The 24786-nt window shown below is 40.4% G+C and overlaps 1 protein-coding gene across 2 annotated transcripts in view; it reads right to left on the reverse strand.

Moving 5' to 3' along the window:
* The window catches only part of frmd4bb (FERM domain containing 4Bb), a 317520-nt gene that overhangs the window by 64580 nt on the left and 228154 nt on the right, over window positions 1–24786 (reverse strand). For both annotated transcript variants that reach the window (XM_059944312.1, XM_059944313.1), the window contains 2 exons: window positions 3775–3858; window positions 1558–1623 (listed from right to left, as the gene is read on the reverse strand). In XM_059944312.1, the coding sequence (XP_059800295.1) occupies window positions 1558–1623; window positions 3775–3858 (150 nt within the window). The remainder of the gene's footprint in view (window positions 1–1557; window positions 1624–3774; window positions 3859–24786) is intronic.

Here is a 24786-nt window from a genome sequence, read left to right on the forward strand (position 1 = left end):
AGGGAGAAGGCTGGGTGGGAACTGGGGTTGAGGAGGAGATAGAGAAAAAGGATCAGCCATGATTGAATGACAGAGCAGACTCGATGGGCCGGATGGCCTAATTCTGCTCCTATGTCTTATGTCTTAATCCAGCCCATTACAATTGCAATGCACATTCTGACTATGTAACAACAAAATGTAAAAGATAATGAGAGGCATTCATCACGTGAATAGTCAGAGGCTTTTTCCCCAGGGCTGAAATGGTTAGCACGAGAGGACTTATTTCTAAGGTGCTTGGAATCAGGTACTGAGGAGATGTCAGGGGTAAATTGTATGTTCTTTAAAAGCTCAGAGAGTGGTGACTATGTGGAATGGGAGCGGTGCAGGCGGAAACGATAGGGTCTTTTAAGAGACTCCTTGATGGATACATGGAGCATAGAAAAATAGAGGGCTATGGATAAGCCGAGGTAGTTCTAAGGTAAGGACATGTTCAGCACAGCTGTAGATTTTCTATGTTTCTAAAACCAGAAAACAGAAATTTCTTTTTGTACCTTCAAGATATGAAAAATTGTATTTGTCAATCACTGAATTACTATGAGTCCAATGTTTTGTTGTTAAAGAACTGTAATGCTGCAGCATGTAAATATGCTGGAGCTATGATTTACTGCTAAATACATCACATCGATCATTTGAATTGGCCATCTGAAAATTGGTCATCTGAAGCAAAATGCATGCACCAAAGTTGGAACTTTTGATTATGATGGTGGGTGGGTATTGGTCAGGTGATCAGGGAATATTCCAGAACCAATACAAAACAGTATCAAGTGCGGAGGAAGCCACAAAGAAATTAGAAGCCAAGGGAAAATAAATAATAATGCATTGGAGATGTCATTGCTGCCTGGCTCTTGCTCCACATAAAACATTTAGATGAATGTAGTGAGAAGATGGCCTGCAGGCTTCCAGTAATGCTTAAAATTAGGTAGTAATTTTTTTTTAAATGAGCTTTACATGCAAATAGAACTTAGCTTCCACTTCCTATGCACCAGGTAGTTGTGTTACATTACACAAATGTGCAGGTGTCCTCTCTCGTGGTTCCCAAATTCTCCTCAGTGATGGAAGCCTTTGCTGAGTCATTCACCCAAGCAAGAGGAGGTCCCATATGCATTCACACTTTTTTCTTCCCCCCCGGGGGGTCAACTGTCAAAATCGTTACCAAGTCTGATATGTCTCTATCCTCGCTTAGGAACACCTAGGCTGCTGCTTGTGACTGATGAATTCAATAGGGTTGAGGAACCATGCTTGGAATTTTATTTCGCGCACGCTTTGTGAATGAAGGGCCTCATCATCCACAAAGCAGTGTCACTGCCAAAGAGAGATTCAGCAGGAAAATAGGCTCTCGGCCCACTGAGTCTGGCCCTTCCATTCCCATCAGCCCTCTCTAGATTCTACCAGTCATAGGGAGAATGTGCCAACTCCACATGAATAGCGATCTTTGCTGCTCACCCTGTTCAGTTTCCCAATCCCCATTCCATGTGAATTGCAGATGCTGTCCAAACTGAACAATAAACGTTTGCTTACTTGACAATTGCTTGTCCTCTGCTGAGCCCTTTGAGTTTTTTATAGTGGTCAATCACTCGATCTTCACTGCAAGAACAAACATACCATTTTAGTCCAAACAAATAAGGAACTCCCAGACACGAAAATATGTCCAACCCCGATGCCACACACCGTGTGTGTGGCTTGGATCATTTGTTAACTCAATAAGACAGATCAGCTTTTCTGTCCAGTAAGCAGGTGGCTGCCATGCAGAAAATTCTGTCTGGTCTAATGTCATTTTAACTACATGGAATAAGTTTGCATCGTTCATTCCATTGATTCTGAAACAAATGAGCTGAGCTCACACAAGTCAGTTCATATTCAATAACCAATCTGGCAGGAGATATTTTCAGGCTATCATATAAACTTCAATACTGCCAAAGAAATCAGAGGATGAAGCTGCTTTTATTTTTTACCTTTCATTAACTGAGAACTTATCAAAATCTCTTATTTCTAATAAAATAATTTTGAAACATGGCTGCTGCATAATATAGTGATCTTCTAAGACTTAAACTGAAAAGTAACTTAGAAATGGAAAATGCAAACAATATTTTTGATGAAGAACCTCCCGTGAGACATGTTGGTTTTACTCAGCAAGGGTGAATGTATCACTGTACAGAAAACAGATATTCCCTTACAATGGTATTAATTACACTGCAGCAATCAAAATTATGCTGGAGCAGGGAAACCAGATGAAATTAGATATGATAGAACAGAGACAAGGGACCAATGTCGTCTTATTCCTTTGATGACTCATGGATTCTGAAAAAGAACTTGCATTTGTTGTATAACATCTATATAACCTTGCAAGAAACTCCCAAAAAATATGAATTTGATGCTGGAGTATACAAATATATTGTGACACATGATCAAAAGTTTGGTCAAAAGCAAACATTGAAAAAAAATGCTCTTTTAAAGAAAGGCAAGTGGAGGTGCAGACACTTTTAGAAGACAATTCCAGATCTTAGGCATGAGTGGTAAATGTTCGATGTGTAACCAAGTTAGATAATTCGGTCAGCTTTGATTTCTTTGTCCATATTAGATGATTTAAGTTGTAGAGGCAATGTAAAACAAAGTTACTTCAGAGAATTACAAAAGGTATTTCCAAGAAAACCTACTTGGGTTCTCCACCTGATTATAATGCAGTGATCCCCAATTGAGAGGGCATGCATGAACCATGTGAAGCCATCAGTGGGTTCACCATGAGACTCCTTTCAGGAAATCATCTTTAATACTCAGTCCAGGGTAACAGAAAGACTGCCACTTGAATGAAACAGAACTAGAAAATTTCCTAGTTCCAAGTGATAATCACTTAAAAAAAAAGGCTGACTTTGAAAAATGTTTTTATTCTTTTTCATTAACGGTATTTCTGAGTTGGCAGTGAACACCAACAATGTACAATTTATACTTTCATTTGTTTTGCTATAAAAAAATGTAGCACATAAAAAAGATTGTGATGTGCATTCATAACTGAGGGTTTGCCGGTACTGTACTGCACGACACTATTACAGCTTGGGGTATTCTAGAGGGCAGAGTTGAATTCCAGTGCCATTCTCTAAGGAGTCCCTGTACGTCCTCCCCATGGAATGCGTGGGTTTTCTCTGGGTCCCTCCCACAGTCCAATGACGCACCAGGTGTGTTAGTTGGTCGTCGCAAGTTGTCCCATGATTAGGTTAGGGTTAATCCAGTTGTCAGGGATTTGAAGGGCCGGAAGAACCTACTCCACACTGTATTGCTAAATAAATAAATTATGCTTCACTGGACTAAGTATAGAACTGTACTGGAACGTCAGGTCAAGAGCAAGGTGCACTGCTTAATGGAGTGAAGGTGCCAAAAGAGTAAAGCATGGGTGCGAACCGACATAAACAAAAGGACAAAGACTTTACAGTGCAGCATCTCCACCTGGACTATCAAGTCTCGTTAATCCAACAGTTGTCATTGACCAAACCGAATAAGCTTCATTCATATCACATGGTGCAATACGAACGTTGGGTGAGTTGTGATGGGAGTCATATCATTGTAATGTAGGCCATCCAGAACACTGAGATGCAATGAAGTAAAATTATGATCATCTTTATGCACAAGATTCATATTTAAAATGATTACAAATAAATGCATTTGCAATGATTCATGCATCCAAGAGGGTTTTGAAATTTCCATTCATTGTGTTTTATCCCCCAGCAGTTTGAGCCAACTCACCAATATGCAAGTGATGGATGTTCCTGCAGGGCTCGAGTAGGAAGGGCTGGGAGTTTCTTCAGTTCTTCCCTCGCATTTTCATTACTGAAAATGGGTGCAGAATTTATCATTAGAAGATGGATGTGAATTATCACTCTCTTTACAATTGAGCTGCCATAATTATTTATTACCCACTATTTTTTCATTTCCTGGCTGCTGTAACACGAAGGCGATACTTCCTAAAGTTGTACTGGCAAGTGAAATAATGCTCAAAATATACAGCAAGTTTGGCCAGAATTAATAAAATAGGCAGGTTTGGGTAGCATAGTGGTTAGCCCAACTGTTTACAGTACAAGCAACCCGGGTTCAATTCCCACCACTGCCTGAAAGGAGTTTGTATGTTCTCCACGTGGGTTTCCTCCCTTAGCCCAAAGATGCATCAGTTGGTAGGTTAACAGGCTATTGTAAATTGTCCCGTGATTAGGCTCGGATAGTGGGGGATTGGTAGGCGGTGTGGCTTGAAGGGCCTTCCCCACACTGTATCTCAACAAATATATAGAGAGGGGCCAGAGGGAGGGGGAGAGAGAGAGAGAGAGAGAGAGAAAAAATGAAATAACATTTGAATGCGCAGAGCAAGAACTACAACGGAGTAGTATATTTATTTAAATGCTCTCACTGAATCATGTCGGTCACTGCAATTTACAGTGTGGGTACAGCTAAAACATGCATGTGTGAATGCCCGCGTGTTGGAGGACCATTCAATTCACCACATGATATGTTGGCCGCACGTGCTTTTGCCACATTCTCTCAATTGATGTGAGACACTACAGATACCCCCATTTTCTAAACTAATTATGCTATGACCTGAGATGATCATTTCCAGTACCCTGGCAACATGTCTGCTCCACGGATTGCAAAGGGACCTCCATTGCTAAGCAAAATGGCATTTAACTTTACAGTATTAAATGGTCACATGATTCAAAATTACGAGCACTCATCTCTAACACTGAGATTCCCTTGCTGTCAAATATTCTTTGTTTATTAAATGGTAATCAGATCTTCTACCCTCTGATATCTCACTGCATCCTTATAAATATTCCAATAATTTTGGAACTGCTTCCAAGGCAGACTGAAAGCAATTCACCATTGCCAAGACCGCAATCGAAACCTAATCAACCAATACAGGACGATCTAGAACTTGTCATTTTGTTAGATGCCTTAACAGAAAAGATGGCAGTCAGACAATGATTTATGGTTTGCAACAAATCCACATGGCCTCTTCATTAGGTACACAAGCTTGATAACGTAACCAATCATGTGGCAGCAACTCAATGCACGGAAGCGTGCAGACAGGGTTAAGAGGTTCAGATCTTGTTCAGACCGCACACCCGAATGGGACAAGAAATGTGATTCCGTGGACTTTGACCACGGAATGATTGTTTTCGCCAGATGGCGTGATTTGAGTATCTCAGAAATTGCTGATTTTCTGCGATCTTCACGCACAACAGTTCCTAGACTGGGGGCTCCTGACCATTGTGCCGTGGACCAGTACCATGAAGCAAGGGGTCTGTGGATCATCAGAATGTGAATCCCTGCTCTAGAGTTTACAGAGAATGGTGCAAAAAACAAACTTCTCCAGCGTACAGCGTCTGTGGGTGAAAACACCTCGTCAAAGAGAGAGTTCAGAGGGAAACGGCCAGACTGGTTCAAGATGACAGGGAGGCAACAGGAACTCAAATAACCACACACTGCAACAGTGGTGTGCAGAAGAGCATCTCTGATTGCAAAACACGTCAAACCTTGAACTGGATCAGCTTCAGAAACAGAGACCGCAAACTACTGGACCCCTCCTGTACCAAATAGAGTGGCCACTCAGCAAGCCTGTCTGCTTTAGGTTAGGAATCAAATTTCCACATTCTCTCCATTTCCTCTGATTCCACCCAAACACCACAAGTCATATGGATAGCTTATCGCTACTTAATGCGGATGAATGGTTAAAAAAAGATCAAAATTCAAAGCTCAAGGTAAAATTTATTATCAGAGTACATACACCACATACAACCCTGAAATTCTTTTTCCTGCAGGCATACTTAACAAATCTGTAGAAAAGTAACTAAACAACAAATGAAAGAGAAGCCAACGGTAGATGCCTGGAAAGCGTGGCTCGGTGAAGTGCTGGAAGCAAATACAACAGACAAGTTTAAGAGGTATTTAGATGAGCAGGGAATGAAGGGACATAGACCACATTTGGGCACCATGGTCAGTACACTGTAGGCCAAGAGTATGTTCATGCTCTACAATGTTCTACAGTCTATATTGGCAAGCATTAGGTAGAATAAATCACAGGAGTACAGTAAAAAAGGAGAATTTAACTAATAGATCTCCTCTCTAGGTGCCAGTGTGAATCTGATGGGCTGAATGGCCTCCAAACTTTAGTTTATCTTCAATGGAGTTAAGTTTCACTCACTCTGATGACCAGTCATACCCCAATTACAAACTCAACTGCTTCAGCACTAGGAAGAGACGAAGTATTAAGCAAAACTTACGGACGGAGTGCATTCATTATTCATTTAGTCAAATTTGTTAACAGTTCACAGACACAACTTTCCCCCATGCTTTCACTGCACGCGTCGCAATGTGTAAGCATGTTGTTTGTGTGTCTGTGGTTGTGTGTGCAGTAAAGGGCATGCCTGCTTGCCTGTCTACCAAAAATATCTGTATATTTACTTTACCCCTTCAAAGAAAGCATCCAAGTTTAAATTCCTGAGCTCAGTGTAGATCCTTTGAAAGTCCTAAACAGTGCAAAACTGAGCAATGTTATCATTTTAGTAAAATAAATAGTTACACAGGCTTTGCTTTTTAACCCTACCCACAAAGTTAAATAAATGGCAGCAGCTGACTGCCCCGATTGAATGTTTCTTATGGCTTACTATACCATACAGCATCTAACTGCAGTGTCACTTTTGTTTCTAGCAAATGAATGCTATACGAATCCACCCACTTGGAGCAAAATATGAAAGTGAAAATGTGTAGTACCAGGATTAACACATTTTACACAAATATACCATACTTAATCCTTATTCATGTACAAACCCCTTATTATGCAATACACTGCTTCCTTTTTTACATATTCATTATCACTAGTACATAGAATTTTTTTTGCATATTTCAAAGAACACTTCCCTCATTCATTTCATAAATTGATTATTTCCTAATTGATACTGAAAACTAGCATGCAATAAATACACTTTATGCTCAACTGAGTAGCTAATCTCAGAAGGCAAGCAAATAATTTGTAGTGCATCATGATCTCACCTAACCACTTTAGATCAAATGGTCTAACATGACAGAAGAAAATTATGATCAGAGCAAATGGCAATACAAGCATTTCCCTGTTTACAACAGGACAATGCTCCAGCAGCAAACTTGAATGGATTGCATTTTCCCCACTTGGGCTAAGTTAACCTTCCTAAAGAAACCAATGACATGGGGCAGATTTCGATTAAGAGGAAATTCTATAAGTAAATAGTATCTTTCAAGAGAAAAACATGCTTTGCCACTTTGTGCATCTACCATTCAGCTGCCTGGTCTGTAAGTACTTCCACGTTTGGGTTTCTACCTCAGTTTTCCAATAGTTTTGAAAAAAATTTTATTCTAAGGCATTATTTGCTTGGAAAAGAGCTATCTAACAGGGCAACACACACGAAATGCTGGTGGAACACAGAAGGCCAGGCAGCATCTGTAAGAAGAAGCACTGTCGACGTCTCGGGCCGAGACGTTCCTGATATTAAAGGAGACAACTAAGAGTTTTATAAGTATAATAAGACAATAAAATCTAAAGAGTGAGAATGTTCCCTCTAAAGTATGCACACGTTCAAAGAAATTTAAATTGTACACAAAAAGTTGTCACCTTTTAACACAATTGTGTTACACAATTGTACACAATCACATTTCCTTTTCTGATGAGGATGGTGTAAACAATAAGGAATTTGCAATGATATGTCTGTGAATCTTAGAACCTTATTTATACTGTTTTTATTGAAGAAATTATTATTCACTGTCAAATTCCAAAGCAGCAAACGGCATGAAGTGCAAAAGAACTTCCAGTTCATTTAAAGCAGAATGGCTTCGTGAGACAGTAGATACTGCTGCACCAAAAGCTCATGAGATCAAGAACATGCAGCTAAGAGAAATACAATACAGAAACTGGTGTTACCAGCAAGTATTGCTGTGATGCACAAGCTGCTGGAGGATTTGCAGGTGGGAAGAAGGGGTGTGATATTTGGAAACAACTTTCTAAAAGCATCAGTCAGCAAGCAAATCACATATGGATGGTGTGAAGAAGCTCCGGAGAGGAAATCCTTCATTGCTCGCTACAGCCCTGCTACGTATGTTTTGTGAGAGTGCAGATGAACAACAGTGAAAGCGATCAAACCCAAGATCAAAGTTCTTATTGACAGTTATTTCTTTTAAACAATGAACAGCAAACTAGGTGTGCTAGTTTATTATCGGAATAGCTTCAGGTTTACTTCCACTTAAAAATTCAGTGCACATGTTGTTGTCCCTGGGCAAAAAATTGCACAGCACAAGATTTTTGCACACACTGGTCATTACAGATTTGAGGGGACACTGGGTTGAGGTATATTCCAGTAAATTACATCATATGAAACCAGACACTGGAATACTAATAGCCTAATATATATCTTATGCAAGGAAATTCTTTAAAGGGGTTATATTATAATGGTTAGATAGTGGGGACAAAAGTCCTGGAAAGACTGAGGCAACAGCAAAGTTTATGTTGGAAGAAAGAGCAGCAGCTAACATGGATTAACTAACCTTCTCGGAATGCATGCTCCACTAGTAACATTAGCCATCCTTTGATGAAGACCATAAAGTATTCTTCAATTACATGTGATGAATTATTTTGGACAATCATTTTCAAATTTAGATTTAAAAATCAATACTAGTAAAAGTAAACTAATGTTTAACCTGTTTTATGTCTTTTCCCCTTAATTAAGGGGGTAGCTATTTAAAATATTGGTTTGATGCTGGTGTTAAAATAAAAAGGCAAAAAAGAAGTTAAGGGCATTTCTAACTATTTCCCAATTCAAATCTTTAGTGGAATTAAAACAAGAAACAGGAGCCTTCATATGCTGCTAATAAGCAATTACTTTGTTACTTCAAGTTACTTTATGTTTCAAAGTTCGAATTCAATTTATTAACATACATATATATGTGTGTGTGTGTGTTTCACCATATACAACCCTGAGATTCATTTTCTGCAGGCATACTCAATAAATCATAAACATAATGGAATCAATGAAAGGCCCCATCAACAGGATGGACAACCATTGTGCAAAAGACAAAATACTGTGCAAATACAAAGAAAAATAATGAGAATAATAAATAATCAATAAATATTGACAACTTGAGATGAAGAGCCTTGAAAGCAGGGATTCCCAAACTGGGATCCATGGACCCCTCGGTTAAAGGTACAGATCCACATTATAAAAAGGTTGGGAAACTCTGCTTGAAAGTGAGTCCGTAGGTTGTGGGAACCGTTCACAAGTGAAGTTATCCCCTTTGGTTCAAGAACCTGATGGTTGAGGGGTAATAACTTTTCCTGAACCTGGAGGTGTGAGTCCCGAGGCTCATGTACATTCTTTTTCTGAAGGCAGTAGCAAGAAGGGAACAGGACGACACATGTCGGTGATAATAAACTTGATTCTGATCTCTGATAATGTTATCAGGTCCCTGATAATGGATGCTGCTTTCCTGCAACAATGCTCAACGGTGGGGAAGGCTTAACCTGTGAAGAGATGGGCCATATTCACTACTTTTTGTAGGATTTTCTATTCAAGGGCATTGGTGTTTCCATACCAGACTGTGATGTAGCCTGTCAATACACTCTCCACCATACATCTGTAGAAGTTTGTCAAAGTGTTAGGTGCCATGTCAAATCTTTGCCAACTCCTAAGTAGAGGTGCTCTCATGCTTTCTTCATAATTCCACTCACATGCTGGGCCCAGGACAGGTCCTCTGAAATGATAACACTGAGGAATTTAAAGTTTCTGACCCTCTCCACCTCTGATTCCCTGATGAGGACTGGCTCATGGACCTTTGGTTTTCTCCTCCTTTGCAGACATTGGATAGGATGTTGTCGTTGTGGCATCGCTCAGATAGATTTTCAATCTCCCTCCTATATGTTGATTTGTCACCACCATTGACTCAGCCTATAACAAGTGTTGTGAGTAAACTTAAACCCGAGGAAATCTGCAGATGCTGGAAATTCAAGCAACACACAAAATGCTGGTGGAATGCAGCAGGCCAGGCAGCATCTATAGGGAGAAGTGCAGTCAACGCTTTGGGCCAAGACCCTTCGTCAGGACTAACTGAAAGAAGAGATTTGAGAGTAGGAGTGGGTGGGTGAAATCCGAAATGATAGGAGAATTTGTGAGTCATCCCCCTCCCCCTCCCACTCTCAAATCTCTTACTATCTCTCCTTTCAGTAGTTTTATGCACACAAAATATATTTTCAAAGCCTGCTGCCCCATTTATATTATTTACATTTTGCACACATTTTCAAATCACAAGATTCAATTGACTGTACAATCAAATAGAGCACAGTAATCAAAGATTTACGTTACTAGGTCATCAGTAATTGAAATCAGACTTGACATCAATAAGTCAGAATCTTAACTAATTGTTTTAGATTCATAAACCAACCACCACTTTAATATCGTTACAGTGGCCTACACCCTGGATGGATTCAAATTAGCATTTGAATTGCTTGACAATTCGAGTGTGGCTTTCAACAGAGGCCAACACAACAATCTTTCAGTCCTATCAGAAAGGTTAGCGGCAACAAATATCCAAATGTCTCTTACTAGCACACTATAATTTAAACCTTTTAAAGTTCACCTATGAATTCAACACTAAAGTCAGTGTTTTACACACCACAGATCAACCTAATCACCCAATCATTTTTGGAAGCCAAGTCACTGGGTACATTTAAAGTGGAGGTTGATAGGTTCTGATTAGTAAGGGTGTCAAAGGTTACAGTGAGAATGCAGAAAAATGGGGTTGAGGGGAATAGTAAATTAGCCATGATGGAATAGCAGAGCAGACTCAATGGGCCAAATGGCCTAATTCTGTTCCTATGTCTTACGTTGCCTCATATTCAGATCACTGTGACTAACAATAATATAAACATATTGTGCATTCAGTTTTCATGTATTGACTAAAATTAAAGTTGTCCAAGATGTTGGTGAGGCTGGATTTAGAGTATGTTTACAGTTATGGTCATCTACATACAGGACATATATCAATAAACTTGAAAGAATGAAGAGAATATTTGCAAGGATGTTGCCAGGACATGAAAACCTGAGATATAGGGAAAGTCTGAAGAGCTTAAGACTTTATTCCACAAAGCGGAGGAGAATGAAGGAAGAATATATCATCCAGGAAGGTACACAAAGTTATGAGGGGTTTAGACAGACTTGAACTAGATATCATAGGTTTAGGGTGAAAGGTGAACTATTCAAGAGAAATCTAAGTAAACTTCTTCACTCAGGGAATGGTGCATGTGCAGAATGAGTTGCTAGCACAAGAGGTAGATTGGGCTTCAACTGTAACATTTAAGAGAAGTTTGGATAGGTACATGATGAGAGGGGTGTAGAGGGATATGGTCCAGGTGCAGGTAGATAGGATTAGGCTGAAGATCAGATCAATGTGGACTGAATGGGCTAAAGAGACTTTCGATTTTGTTGTGCTCCATTGCTCTGTAAAATTAATCACTTCAATAACTGTGCATCTCAGTGCAGAGACTCGTGTTTCTCTTACTACCTTTCCCTTTTCATCTCTGCAAGCACCGTGGAAACGTACTGAAATAGTAATTCTCAACATTATTGAAATTTATGAAAAGCACTTTGGAGGAACTGTAATCTTCAGGATAATTTGCATCTGACAGATTGTACATTGTCACAATGCATTTAGCATGACCAGAACAGAGGGAAACGTCCTGTACAGTATATTCTGTTTGATTCTTAAAAATGCAAATTAACCTTTGCAATAGTCATGTGAAAAAAAATCACAGCTTGAAGGCTTTACCCTGGGCTGCATATGGTATAAATGAAAGAAACAAAAACAATTTTCCATGATCGTTGAGTAAATGATCAAATGATGACACTGCAATCAACATTAGACCAATGCGGCATTGGAAATACTCCACTCCAGGGAACAGAATAGAAAAAGCAACAAATGATTATATGAGAAACTAAATATCTTAAGGATGTTACTAATAACTATGTGCTTCCTAATTAGGTAGTTTTCAATCAAATAATTCAGGCCCATGACATTTTACGGGGAGCGACTATAGTAATAATATTAACCAAGATGCCAGGAGAACTTGCTTTCAGAAGAAATTTTCAGCTTTGGTAAAGGCTTATTTATCAGCATTTACATGAACATTGCACTACCTACTAAATGTCTTCTACACTGAAATTATGAAGTATTTATTCGTTACAGCAAATGTGAATAAGTGTTGCAGATACACAACAGGTTATGTAGCATTTGCAAAGATCAGTGTCAATGGCCCTTCATCAGAACTAGGAAAAGATGAAAACTAAGTCTGCTTTTAAACTGAAGCAGATTGGAGTGAAAAAATTAAACATGTTTTTCCCCAAATTTCTAACGTCTGCAGGTTTTTGCTTTTCAGAAGTGTGAAATGAGATTTTTTTCCTGCCTATTACAGTACAAGTTTCAGATGCAGTCATCCAATGTTGGTGAAGCAGTATTCAATAGTAGGGTTAAGCAAGCAAAAATCTCCCTTTTCTTCCTTACACAGATCTTGCTCTTATGAACAGTATGCACCTATGGTTCCTTTAAAACAACAAATCATTAGCCATGACTAAAATTAAGTATTTAATATAAACAGTTGAATTGAAACCTTTGTAAAAACCTTGAAACCTTCACAAGTTTAAAATGCGATCTTACTTGGATGTTGCCACAGCCAGGAAAATTAACTTTCTTGTGTTTACGCTTCTATATATTTGCCCCTACTTTATGTAGGGCCGTGCATCGGGAGACCATTCCATTTTGGAGAGGTTTACTGCTTCATTCTGTTTCTATTTTCCAATGCAAATGAAAGCCAGATTTGGATTTCACCACTGCCAGATGGGCTTCCTAAGGCTTAGAAAATGAACAATAAAAATAAAAGCCAGAACTTTTGGCTCCAAGAGAGCAGCATTTTTATCTACCCTACTGTGGGTTAGGGTGAAGTAGGAGACTTCAAGGAAGCCTTTGGTCTCCAGCCTGTTTATTGCTGACTCTCACCAATCTGTTAGGATTGTCACCTCCTTTCACGGGTGATTCATAATCTGCTCAGTATTCTGCTGTTAAATGACAGCCTTCCCTTTATCCTGCTGGAAATACTGTGGGCAATAGTTCTTAATCATAGATCAATGCATTAGATTCAGCTATTGTGTAACCAGGAAATAAAGGCGGCCAAATATCAAAGTTTATTTAATTTCTGTATGCTCAAGCACCAGGTCAGGCATGAAGGAGACACGGCTGTCTCCATATAAAACAACCGCTGGTGATCTGATTAAATGCCTTTTTTATATATACACATAAGCACAAGTAGAACTCACTGAGTGAGGAGGAAGTTCAATGAAAGGAACAATTTAACTGATGTTTTAAGGGAAACCTTCATCAACAGGTGCCAAGTATTCAATTGTCAAAGTGAACAATAAGTTATTTATTCCATTAGCCACCTTGTCCTTATACTGCTCTGACCTAATAATTACAATGTTTTCACATTTGAAAAATGATTGGTGACAAGTTTGTGCACTGACATCAAGGAATTACCCATGAGTGTTCAGCAGGGGACCTGTGAACTCAGAAATATTAACAGAACAAGGCAATACTCAGCTGGTACAAAAAGGCCAGAAAATCAAAGTGCTTTGTACAGTAATCCTGTTACAGATTGCCGCTAGTGGCAGATAAACAGACTTCCCCCCCCCCCCCCCACCCCGCCAAAAGGAAAGTAACAATACAACAGCGGGTGCTAAGGTGACAACATGTCCTTACAATCTGGTTTCCACATTCCTGGCAAGCAGCTGCTGTCCTCCCTCCAGAAATTTATATTGCCACTAGCCCTGTGAAATGTGCCAGCGTGTAAAATTTCAAACCTTGAAGAATTCAGACTAAGTATAAGCTGATGAATGCATATATATTAATCAACAAATTTTGAAACCATGTCCAAGTTGAATTAGAGTTCACCGAATTATTAGTTACCTATTATAGGGAATTGCGTGAGAATGAAGTTATATGACAGCAATTTGAATTGTAAGTGTTAGATACTAATGAAATTGGTGACTTGGAAGATTGAAAATAGCTATTACCACAGAGGGCAAAGTCAAAAGAGATCAGACTTATTACTTGATAGTTTTGATGCTGTTATTTTATTTGACTAGTGGCACACAAAAAATACTGACAGGACCTCTGATCGCTCACTTGCATTACATTTGATTAAAAAAAGATTTAATTATGCAGTGCAATGTTATCATTTATAGGCTAACTGTGTCTATATTCCAGACTGAGATTTTCACATATTGAATGCAATAACTATCACTTTTGAGAAATTAACATGCTTTTATTTTAAGCTAAATTCAAAATTAATACGCAACTATATGCTACCCATTTCATTTATTTCGATCGAAATCACTTTCATACTAGCTTCCTGTTGTCTCTGGAGGACTTGGTTGCGAGTTTTCAGTGATGGGTGTCACATAATCTGATTCTTCCTCTCCGTGCTTGTGTAATAAAATACAGCTGTTTGTTAAATGCAGTGTTGTGGTCTTATAATATTTCTTACAACTTTAAGGGGTTCAGCTGCATCTGCAGCCCCCCTACCTCTTCACCCCAAGGTCATTTGTCATCTTTAGTTAAAAAGCTGAAGTATTATGCTTCAGGTTCTTCAGTGGAACATCCTTCCCTCTCAGGAGAACAACTTGGTCACTTTGAGAAGATATGGCCACAGAAATGGAGCTCAAATTTTTAAAATCATCAAATCATAGATCATTTAAGAACTGAAATGTTAAAACGTCAAAATGTAATTGGTATTGTGGTTAAGGCTTACAAGGGAGAAGGGGAGAGAACAGTGTTAAAATATAAACAATAAATTTCATCATTTTGCCTAAATAATGATGAAGGACTATAATATATTTACAAGTCAGGATGGTGTGTGACCTGGGGGATGTTGTTATTCTTATTTTTCTAGGCGTTAGATGTAATGAATTAGAAAGGTGCCATGAAGAAGCCTTAATATGTTGCTCTAATTATGCCGACAGTACACATTATAGCTAAAATGCACCAGTGATGGAGGGCATAAATAAAATGGTGGAAGGGTGGCCAATAAAGGATACTTTTTCCTGAAATTTTAGTTTTCATGCAGTTTGAATTATAACCATCTGGACAAATATTAAGTATTCCATCACCCCCTTGCCTTATACCTTGGGAACAGCACAAGCACTTGGTGCGTCAATCCTGAATATCTAGATTACTGGTCACCAACTTTTTTAAGCCCAAGATCCCCTACCTCGGCCTTAGTGAAAGGCAAAATCGACCCCAGATCGATTAGTTACATGCATGCACACCGGGCGGAAAAGACCGGAAGTAAACCACCACAACCCGGAAGTAGAAATAATGTATAAACACCAGGGGTACCCGCCCTTTTTTGCACTGCTGACCGGGGGTGGGTGGGGTGTTAAACATGACTGGAATACAGTGATACTCGAATGTTCCTTATGTCTGGTCTATTCCGCAATTTAGTTTTCGTGGCTCTCAGCTGCTGTCTCACTTGCTCACATTTTTTCTGCTGAAAAAACTCAATGGGTTTGTCTTTAACTGCAGGGTGCTTGGATTCAGGGTACCGAAGCAGTTTTGAGTGCTTCATTGACTCATTAGACAGCCTCCGAGCCCCAACTCCAGCCTCCCGCCGCCAGACGCCTTGGCCTGGTGCAGCTGGTCATGGGTGGTGTGAGAGAACAAGGTCAGGGCTGGAAGTCCCCATGCCGGGTCCGCAGCGGTCGCAGTCCGGAGAGAGCGAGCGATAGAGCGAGGAGTGCAGCAGGGCGCATGCGCGCCCCCCTTGTAGGATCTACCGGCCGACAAAAGTTTGTTTCAGTAGATCACAGAGAGGTAGCTGCTACTGATGAAACCCTGAGCCCGAATGAGGCCTGTGAATATTTTAGCACTGGGTTCCCCACGAGCATTCGGTGTGGTAAACAGGTTTAGAGGCCGCACCCATCTGTCCGCGCTCCAGGCCGGTAGCAACGGCACTTCCTGCCAGCCGCGTGAGGCGGCCAGTGATCCCTGGCACGAGTGTGCCACTGTGCTTAGGCGACTGATGGCCTCGCGTCCAAGTTCAACAGTAGGTGTGACAGGGAATGAGGAAAGGTGCAGCTGACTCATATCGTTTCCTCGCGGCCCGGTGGTTGGGGACCACTGAAGTACACTGTGTAGTGTGTGGCGGGGGAGCTACACGCATGCACACTGGGCAGAAAGAACGGAACTAAAACCCCGCAACCTGGAAACAATCTCTCAACAGTATTTGTGTATTTATTTTTCTTCTTTTTTTTGGGATCAACTGAGAAAGTCTCAAAGATCAACGGGTTGGCGACCACTAATCTAGATGCTCTTTGGCCCACGGTATTGAAGTAGGTGGGTACAACTGAGTTCCTGCTCATCACGACCACAGGGTGTTGAAGTTTTGTGAGGGGGAGGAGGGGACGAGTGAGTTGCATAGGCATTGGTAGCATGGTTACAACAAAAAGTGTAGGCTAGGGATTTCACTTTTGTTGGACGTGGTCATTTGTTGACATGGCTGGTAGAAGACCAGATATAGAAGCAGAATTAGGCCATTGGCCCTTTGAGTCTGCTTCGCCATTTCATCATGGCTCATCCATTTTCCCTCTCAGCCCTAATATCCTGCCTTCTCCCCATATCCTTTCATGCCCTGACCATTCAAGAATCTATCAACCTCTGCCTTAAATATACATAAAGACTTGGCCTCCACAGCTGCCTATGGCAACAAATTCTACAGATTTGCCACCCTCTGGCTAAAGAAATTCCTCACCTTCGTTCTAAAAAAAGACACCTCTTTATTATGAGGCTGTCCTCCCAACCTAGACTCTCCCACCATCAGGAACATCCTCTCCACATCAATGTTCTCTCTAAGGTGTGTGCATGCACACATCTTTCGCTACCAGTCTACAAAGGAACTAAAACTGCGCACAAAAGGTTTTCACTCTTTACCTCATTGTCATGTTAATTATACTTCATGATCATAAACAATCACATTTCCTTTTCCAGTTTCTGATGTGGATAATGTTGACAACATGGAGCTTGTGATGATTTGTCTGCAGATGTTAGAACTGCCTTATATATACTGCTTTTGTTTAAGAAATCATACAGTGTGCACATGTTGTCACTGGGCAAAAAAAAATTGCACAGCACAAGATCTTTGTGCACACTGGTCATTCCAAATCAGAGGGAACATTGCTCCACATCCACCATCATACCAGGGACTTTCAACATTCGATAGGTTATAGTTGCCACTCCTCATTGTTGTGAATTCCAGTGAATACAGGCCCAGAGCAATCAAATGCCCTTCATATGACAAGCCATTTAATCCTGGAAATCATCTTAGTGAACCCCCTTTGAATCATCTTCAATGTGAGCACATCCTTTCCTAGATAAGGGGTCCAAAACTGCTCATAATACACTAGATGAGGCCTCACCAACCAGTGCTTTATAAAGCCTCAACATTACATTCTTGCTTTTATATTCTAGTCCTCTCAAAATAAATGTTAACATTGCATTTCAATAGGTACATTTAATGTCAGAGAAATACATCCCGAAATTCTTTTTCTTCACAAACATCCATTTGCCTTCCTCATCATGAATGAATGTATGAATGTTACTTACTGTCCCAAGGCATATTGCGTTGTGTAGAGACAGAGAGACAAATACACATCAGCACGTTTGGTGCATGGATATGATGCATGTAATATGAAGCACATGCTGCCAAGTGCATGGTGGCATTGACATTGCAGACCACACTCAAAACATGCACATGCTTTTTATTAAAATAAAGTGTTGATATAAAAGCACAGCATCCCAATAAATATGGGTCATGTTACCAATCTGGAAACATATCAATCATAGAAGCTCAGTAATCAGAGAATATTCATCCCTCTGTTGTATGAAAATTATTCAAATGAAGCCTAGATTATTTCGCGTAACCTACATAAAAGCAGTTTACATGATAAGATGTCACTTCTAAACTAGGTCAAAGTTAGAATTCCCAAGTTAGTAAAGACATTTCTTGCTGCTGCAAGAAATAGGTCCCCTTACAATAATTTGCTCTTAGGTATTTTGAAAAAGATTCCTATAATTCCCACAAACCTATGCATACATGCATTGTAACTAAGCAAAAGCAAATATAAAATATTAAAAATAAGTGATAAATCATAGCAAATTAAAACTGCGGTGATATTCAACTAAGTGCCCAGAGACTACTACACAGATTGGAAGGTAGGCATTGCTAATTCTGCTTCCAAGGACAGCACAGAAAGAGTTCTGATCACATTGCTTTCCAGAATTCCTGTATCTAGCTGCAAAATTTCAGTGCTTAGAGAATGAGGAGAAATGATAACAGAATTTAGAAGTTTATTAATATTGCATTCAAGCAAACAGCTGGAATGATTTTAAAACAATAAAATTAAAATTATAAATACACACAAGAGAAAATTTGCAGATGTTACAAATCTGAACAACACACACAAAGTAATGGAGGAACTCAGCAGGCCAGGCAGCCTCTATGGAAAAGAGCACAATCGACGTTACAGGCCGAAACCCTTCGGCAGGACTAAAACAGCAGCATACACACACACGATTGCTGGAATTAACAACAGCTATACTTTCAGGCCACAAAAGTAAAGCGTAGCTTGGTACATTAGTTAAAGTCAGGAATTTGCTTTATTTTTACCAGGGGAAGAGAAATAGTAAGAAAGAAAACTGAAAATGTGATTCTGCTTTAAAATGGCTTTTGCACAGCCCATTGTAGTTCCACGTGCCATGGGTCTACTTTTAAAAAAAATTGGTGTGATTTCAGACACACTCTGGCCCATAGGCTACAATATAGCATTACTGTTTAAACTAATACCACAACTTATAGATGGCATTAAACCAATTTCTAATTGATGGAGACAGTGGGTCACAAATGCTATAAAGCAGATGTCTCCTCTTAATTAAACTAAAAAATTAGAGATGACTTCACACTGTAAGGGTACAACTTTGCACTTGTTTACACCACAAAAAGCCTTTGTTTGCTGCACTCTGCTGCACAAAGGAACACAGGTTCCAGGAACCAATGAAAGCCTGGATCTACAAGTACAATGTCAGGAAAACTTTGAAACTCGTCCCATCGGTCTGCACTCTGTCTCACCATATTACTAGTGGAGCTGAATTGTGATGAGCAATGGAACAGAGAGGTAAGTAGAGGTCACTTTCTGATATATGATCTCAGGTTGAAGCACAATGCATCTTAGGGCCTCCCTTGTGCATCTCTTTTCAGCCAGCTTGAAGCTGTAATGCTTTGTAGTTTAGGAGCAAGCTAAGCAGATCATCAGACAACATGCATTTGGAAAGATAAAAAAGGGGAGAGGGGTAGAAATAACTTGCTGAAGAATTGCTCGTGTTTGTACATTAGCAATTCATTGAAAGTATTTTTTGCCCACAATTCAATCCTGTGGTCCTGATGCAATTTAATCATTTGAGCACTGCTTTCAGTTTAACTATTTCAGGGAAACCAATTTCTTGAGTCATCTTCCTTTCAGATAATTTCCCTCCACCTTCTAGATTGGTGAAACACAGCAGTACCAGTGAAAAGAACAAATTCAAAAGGCACCAGTAACAAACACTAATCACTTGCACGTGATCACAACCCTGTATACGAGAGGTCCTAAGCTTAACAGTCTCAAATGGGCAACATTATTGGGTTTACTGTAGGCCTATTAAGTTACAGTGATCACAGATCCCTTGAGAAGATGGTAATCGCAAGATCATTAGACAACTGAAGGACATACACTTGAGGTTACTAAGAAGGGAATTAGCTCTGAGTACTAATTCTAAAGAGTATTCTTCTATCTTAATTACAGAATAAGCGCAAATCATACTTATGGTAAGGGCACCAGAGGTTGATGTACAAAGTTGATATGGCTTTGCATCTAGTGTCAGAACCACTGATCTGGAGATTCAAGTTTAAAATCTCACTAAATCTGGGATAAAATGATAAGTGACCACAAAACTAGTAGACTGTCACAGAAACCTAACACAATGGCTCCCGTTGCAAGGAAGTTTGTCATCTGCATTTAATCTGGTTTATACACAATCCAGACCCGCTTGGATTGTGACTGACTCCTAATTGGCTCCACGGTTGAGGTGACATAAGGAATGTCTGGCCTTGCTGGAGACATCCTCATTCCATTCGAGGATAAAAAGAAAATAATGAAAAGTTGTGAAACTTTTCAGACCCTTCTCACCAGTCAAACAGCAGCAAGCCATCACCTTTCCCATGGAACAAGGGTTCCCAACCTTTTTTATGCCATAGACTCCTACCATTAACCGAGGAGCCCATGGACCCCAGGTTGGATACCCCTGCAATGGAAGAACCTATTCAGGTTAGCCTGCAAATCATCAGACACCTCAAAACATGAATCATGCTGCGAGCCAATGGTTATTACACTCAGTAAGGAGACACCATAGAACAAATTTTTTGTTTTGAAACACCGCCCCTTTTTTGCTGCAACTACAGCAAATGATCCGAGCATCCTAAACAACAAAAGAAATGCCTACATGAGGAAATCTGCAGATGCTGGAAATTCAAACAACAACACACACAGAATGCTGGCAGAAAACAGCAGGCTAGGCAGCATCTATAGGGAGAAGCGATGTCTACGTTTCGGGCCCAGACCCTTCACCAGGTTTTACAGGGTAAACTTGCAACAGGTCTGTTGATAATGGACCACTACTGGATGGATAAACTTGTCCTGTGTTCTCTTAGATACAAGAAATTACAGGTTTATCTAGCCAAGAATTTCTTTAAACACAACCATGATAGAATAGCTGAGGAGAATCCACCTGCTGAGATCTTTGTCGTTTTTGTTAGATGACTTGGGTTAGGGCGTTGGTTGTATGATAATTAAGCTTGCAGATGGCATGAAAATTGTGGAGTCACAGATAGCGAAGGTCGTTTAAGAATGCTGTGGGATGTTTATTAACTGGAAAGACAGGCAAAACAGTGGCAGATGGAATTTAATCCCTACAAGTCTGAGGTAATTGACTTTGGGAAGTCAAGTTCTGGTAGGGGATATAAAGCATACGACAGTCTTGTATGACTTAATGTCAGAGAGACCTTAGACTGCTAATCCATAGTCTCTGAAAGTGGTAAAACAGTTGGGTAGGGTAGTGAAATGCTAGATTTCTTAGGCAGAAGAGATGGAACTTCTTGTTGCAGCTGTAAAAACCATCATCTGGACCCCAAAGAGTATTGTGCACAGTTCTGGCAGCCACACAATAGGAAGGTGTGGTAGCAATAGAAAGAGTGACTAAGTGATTCACCAGGATGTTGGCTGGAATGGAGGGCCATTGTTATGAGGAAAGAAAAGCCAATATGTTTCTCCTCTCCCCCCCCCCCCCCCTCTTGAATGTAAGTGGCCTGGGGGGGCCTTATAGAGAATTATAACTAGAGGGGCAGAGATAGGATAGATAGAAACTTTTTCACAGGAGTGGTCTCTAGAACTAGAGAACAGGGGTTTTAATTTGAGAGGAGAGAAATTTAAAGGCGATCTCAGGGGTATGTTTTTCCAAGGGTGGTGGTTACATGGAATAAAATGCCAGAGAAGGTGGTGAAGATAGATACTATCATAACATTTAAAAGGCACTTGGACATGTTCTTGGACAAGAAAGGTGGTGGCAAGATGGGCCTAATATGGGCAAATGGGCCAAGTGCACAAAGCGTCGTGGATGTCTGGATAGGGGAGATGAAAAGGTCCATTTCTGTGCTATATTTTTCTATGATTCTCTCTGGGCAAGTACAGACACGATCAGCAGAGAAACATCCTTCCAAAGGTGTGTTACAATTCTTCACATGCATTGAGAACCACATGGTGCAAAAAGGATCGTCGGGTGAAAACTTGGGAGTATGGCAGACAGTTGACATTTCCTTCTGAATGGGGGAATTGGTACAATTCGTTAGTTGCCAAAATGGGGACTTGGATGATTTGTTTACACCAACAGTTTCATCTTCAGAACTCCATCTTAGACACACAACATCCCAATGATTTCCTCTCCATACACAGGGTTTCAGATACATTCCAAGAAAGATAGAAGAAGGAATGAGATTGCTTACAATAGTCAATGAGATTGTATTTTATCCAGAGAGCTAATACAAGGATGATCACACACAGGTGCTATGATCCGGAGATGTGACCAATGCACAATCGCTTCTTTATATCTAGGACTCCCACCATCATGTTATGTGCCAACTATGACGATCTAGAGTGATGTGGGACAACTCAAAAATGAACTTCCACGTGGAGCTGAAAACCATTAGTAGCACCAGAAAGTTACACTCCCACAGTCTCATGGTCCAGCATATCCATGATGCTGCGTCACACACCAGGGATCAATCTAGTTCAAAAACGAACACAAGATGTCAGGAGCAGCACAAGGCATAGTAAAAACCAAGGTGCTATCTGCATACACAACAATCTCACAGCCAATGGATCAGATCAAAGGTCTGCAGTCCTGACATATTTAGCTGAGAACAGTGGTGATAGTTAACTTCCAACAGCTAGTAGCCACTCCTAAAAATATCCTTATCAACAAAGATGCCATCAGCTTGCAGAAATATTTACTATCACGTTCAGACAGGAGTGGGTCTCAGCTTTCTTTCAAGAGCCCCACCACCATAGCAACTATTTTTCAGCCAATTCTGCTGACTCCACAAACAAAAGTTTGTGAGAAGTACAGTACTGTGCAAAAGTCTTAGGAACATATACATAGCGCTAGGTTGCCAAGGACTTTTGCACAGTACTGTAGCAATGTTATGTACTGCGCTACTCTGCTGTTGCAGAAAACAAACTTCATGACTTTTGTGAGTGATGATAAAATGGATTCTGAAATGGGTCTCTATTATGGTCTAAGGGGGAAGGGAATGGGACAAGTTGTGGTGAACTGTGGTTGGCAAAAGAGGAGGGGGTGGGAAACAGCAGAGAGATCATTCAGTAATGATCTATAAACCAATTGTTTGGAATCAAATGACTTTGCATGGTGTCTCAGGGCTGGGTGTGTCTGTACCCGTGCCAGCACCCGCCTCTGGCACTCGTCCTCTGCCATCTGTTCCAGGCTCCACTCTCGCCATTCCCAACATCCTTTACTCCCGCCAGATTTACAAACTTGCTCCGCTCCACATTGAAAAAATGCAAGACCATACTGTGCAAACGTCTTGGGCACCTTAGCGAATACATAGAAAACTCTTGCACAGTACTGAAGGTGTAGCGAAGATTGTTGGACCAGGCGATATTCTAGCTGTAGTAATGGAGACCCATGGTCCTGGAAAAAATCCTGCTTCTGGATAAATTACTCCACCAAAAGCCTAGGGATCACCATTGCCTAGAGACTCACCGAAATACAAAATGGCTATGTACAGAAGCAGGGCACCTAGAATGAGTGATACACCACAAAGACTTTGCACCATCATGGAAAGTACATAAACATGGAACCTAATGAAATACTCTCCACTTAACTAGGTAAGTGCAACTCCAACAATACTTGTGAAGTTTAGAACCATCTGGGCTAAGCAGCCCCCTTTTTGTAATTATTCCATTTGCATGAACATTTATTCCCTCCACTGCCAATGCACAAGAGGATGAGAGTGAGGGCAGGACTAATCAAGAATACAAGAAGCATGTGTCTGGAGCTCTCACAGTGGCTCAAAAGTCTACAGGTTTCTCCATTGGGAAATGCCAGTAAAGACATGGGAACACAAGTACCACTGCAAATTTCCCCTTCAAATTGTGCACAGCCCCAAAATGGGAATATACCATTGCCCCTGTGCTAAATCTTGCCATTCCACAGAGCACTGTGGAAGTCGCTTCACAAGAAGGAATGCAGTGATTTAACAGAGAAGTTTCTAGTCATCCTCTCATGGGTAGCTATGGGGGACAATAGTTGCTGCCGTGGCCACCAATGCCCAAATTCTAAAAAGAAACACAAACCAAAAGAACAGATGCCATCTGTAAGGAAAATCCAATGGCTCTTAAAATGTGCACCATACTCACAATAAATAAAGGGTTGCTGGACACCCATAACCACACTGTTTGGTGCTCATTAACATACACTACGGTGACCATAATTCCTTAATATCGGGAGACAATGTGAACCCATGCAGGCGACCTGATTTGGCCCGTGAATCACATTCCATTTACTTTTGCTTCAGTATTCTGTCACCTGCCTGGAGACTCTTTGCAGGTACTTCATGTCCTTCCAGGATGGTGAGAACATGAGCTACCCTTGCTCGGATTTCATTTTTCACAAAGACTCCTATCACAAGAGTCTACTTTAGAACTCAGAATATACGGTCAGCTCAGAAAAGGGGTCCCAAGTCTCATTAAGGGCAATGATTTGCAGATGGGCCTGTTCTTGTGCATTCCATTTCTAAATAAGTCCTTCAATAATATAATTTATTTCTGTAACTATAAAACACCAAAATAAATCCCATTCTGTGACAGTTGTAGTCACTGGTATGTGTTTATCAATGTAAGTGAGCTACACACAAAATGCTGGAAAAACCCTGTGGGTCAAGCAGCATCTCTGGAGAGAAATGGACAGTACATATTTTGGGTCAAGGGCCTTCCTTGAGAATGGGGTTAACCAGAAATTTCAAGCATCCACTTTCTAGAGGAG

The sequence above is a fragment of the Hypanus sabinus genome, chromosome 19 (assembly GCF_030144855.1).
Source record: "Hypanus sabinus isolate sHypSab1 chromosome 19, sHypSab1.hap1, whole genome shotgun sequence".
In the NCBI taxonomy this organism is placed as follows: Eukaryota; Metazoa; Chordata; class Chondrichthyes; order Myliobatiformes; family Dasyatidae; genus Hypanus; species Hypanus sabinus.